Here is an 840-nt window from a genome sequence, read left to right on the forward strand (position 1 = left end):
GAACATCGGCGAGCGATCCATCGAATACGAGGGGAAAAAGATGCAGTTTGACGCGGTCTACGCGGGGCTGTCGGACGAGGGCTTCTTCACGGCGGCGTGCGAGCCGGTCCTCGAGTGCGACCGCGGCACCTTTTTGTGCAGCGGCGCGTGCGCTGAGGTGTCGAAGGCGATCGCATTTTTCGCGGACGCCTTCGAGACGGCGTCCGCCGTCGACGTGCGCGAGGACCGGGTCTGGGACGTGCTCGCCAACGGCGAGCTCGCGGTCGACTCTAAAACGAAAAAGTTCCGGCCGGCGGCCGAGGCGGCCGCGCGCGATGAGCGGTGCCGCTGCGGCGGCGTGCCCGACGCGCACCGCCTCGTCTTCCTCGCGCGGCCCGCAAAGGGCGCGCTCTGCGTGGCGGCGCTCGCGTCGGGCGACGACACGAAGACACAGCAGGGCCTCGCGGCGTTGGTCAACGTCTTGACGTCCAAGGAGCCCGCGGATCGGCGGCCCTACCAGGACTCGAAGTTGACCAAGCTCCTCGACGGCGGCTGGCTTGACTCTTTCGTCGTGCTCTGCGTCTTCGTCGGTCGCGAGACGGATACCGCGGACGCCGCGACGCGCCTCAAGCACGCGAGCCGCCTCCGGCGGCTGTCGTCCGCGGGCCCCGCGGCCGCGGACGCCATGTTCGAGAGCCTCAAGTCCCGGGCCATGCGGACAAAGCACGAGGAGGAGACCGGCCGACTGAAGCGCGAGCATATGTAGATTATTATTAGCGAACTGCACTTTATCCCACTGTGCTCCTACTCCATACATTCTATTTAACGAAATAGAAACTCGGGGACAGCCTGAGGAAGGAG

At 66.0% G+C, this 840-nt stretch overlaps 1 protein-coding gene across 1 annotated transcript in view; it reads left to right on the plus strand.

The window, feature by feature from the left end:
* The window catches only part of AURANDRAFT_67941 (hypothetical protein), a gene marked incomplete at both ends in the record, with an annotated part of 9,324 nt that overhangs the window by 1,365 nt on the left and 7,119 nt on the right, over positions 1 to 840 (plus strand). Inside the window, one exon of the mRNA XM_009043527.1 lies at positions 47 to 741. Within this exon, the coding sequence (XP_009041775.1) occupies positions 47 to 741 (695 nt within the window). The remainder of the gene's footprint in view (positions 1 to 46; positions 742 to 840) is intronic.

Source organism: Aureococcus anophagefferens (genome assembly GCF_000186865.1).
Source record: "Aureococcus anophagefferens unplaced genomic scaffold AURANscaffold_57, whole genome shotgun sequence".
In the NCBI taxonomy this organism is placed as follows: Eukaryota; class Pelagophyceae; order Pelagomonadales; family Pelagomonadaceae; genus Aureococcus; species Aureococcus anophagefferens.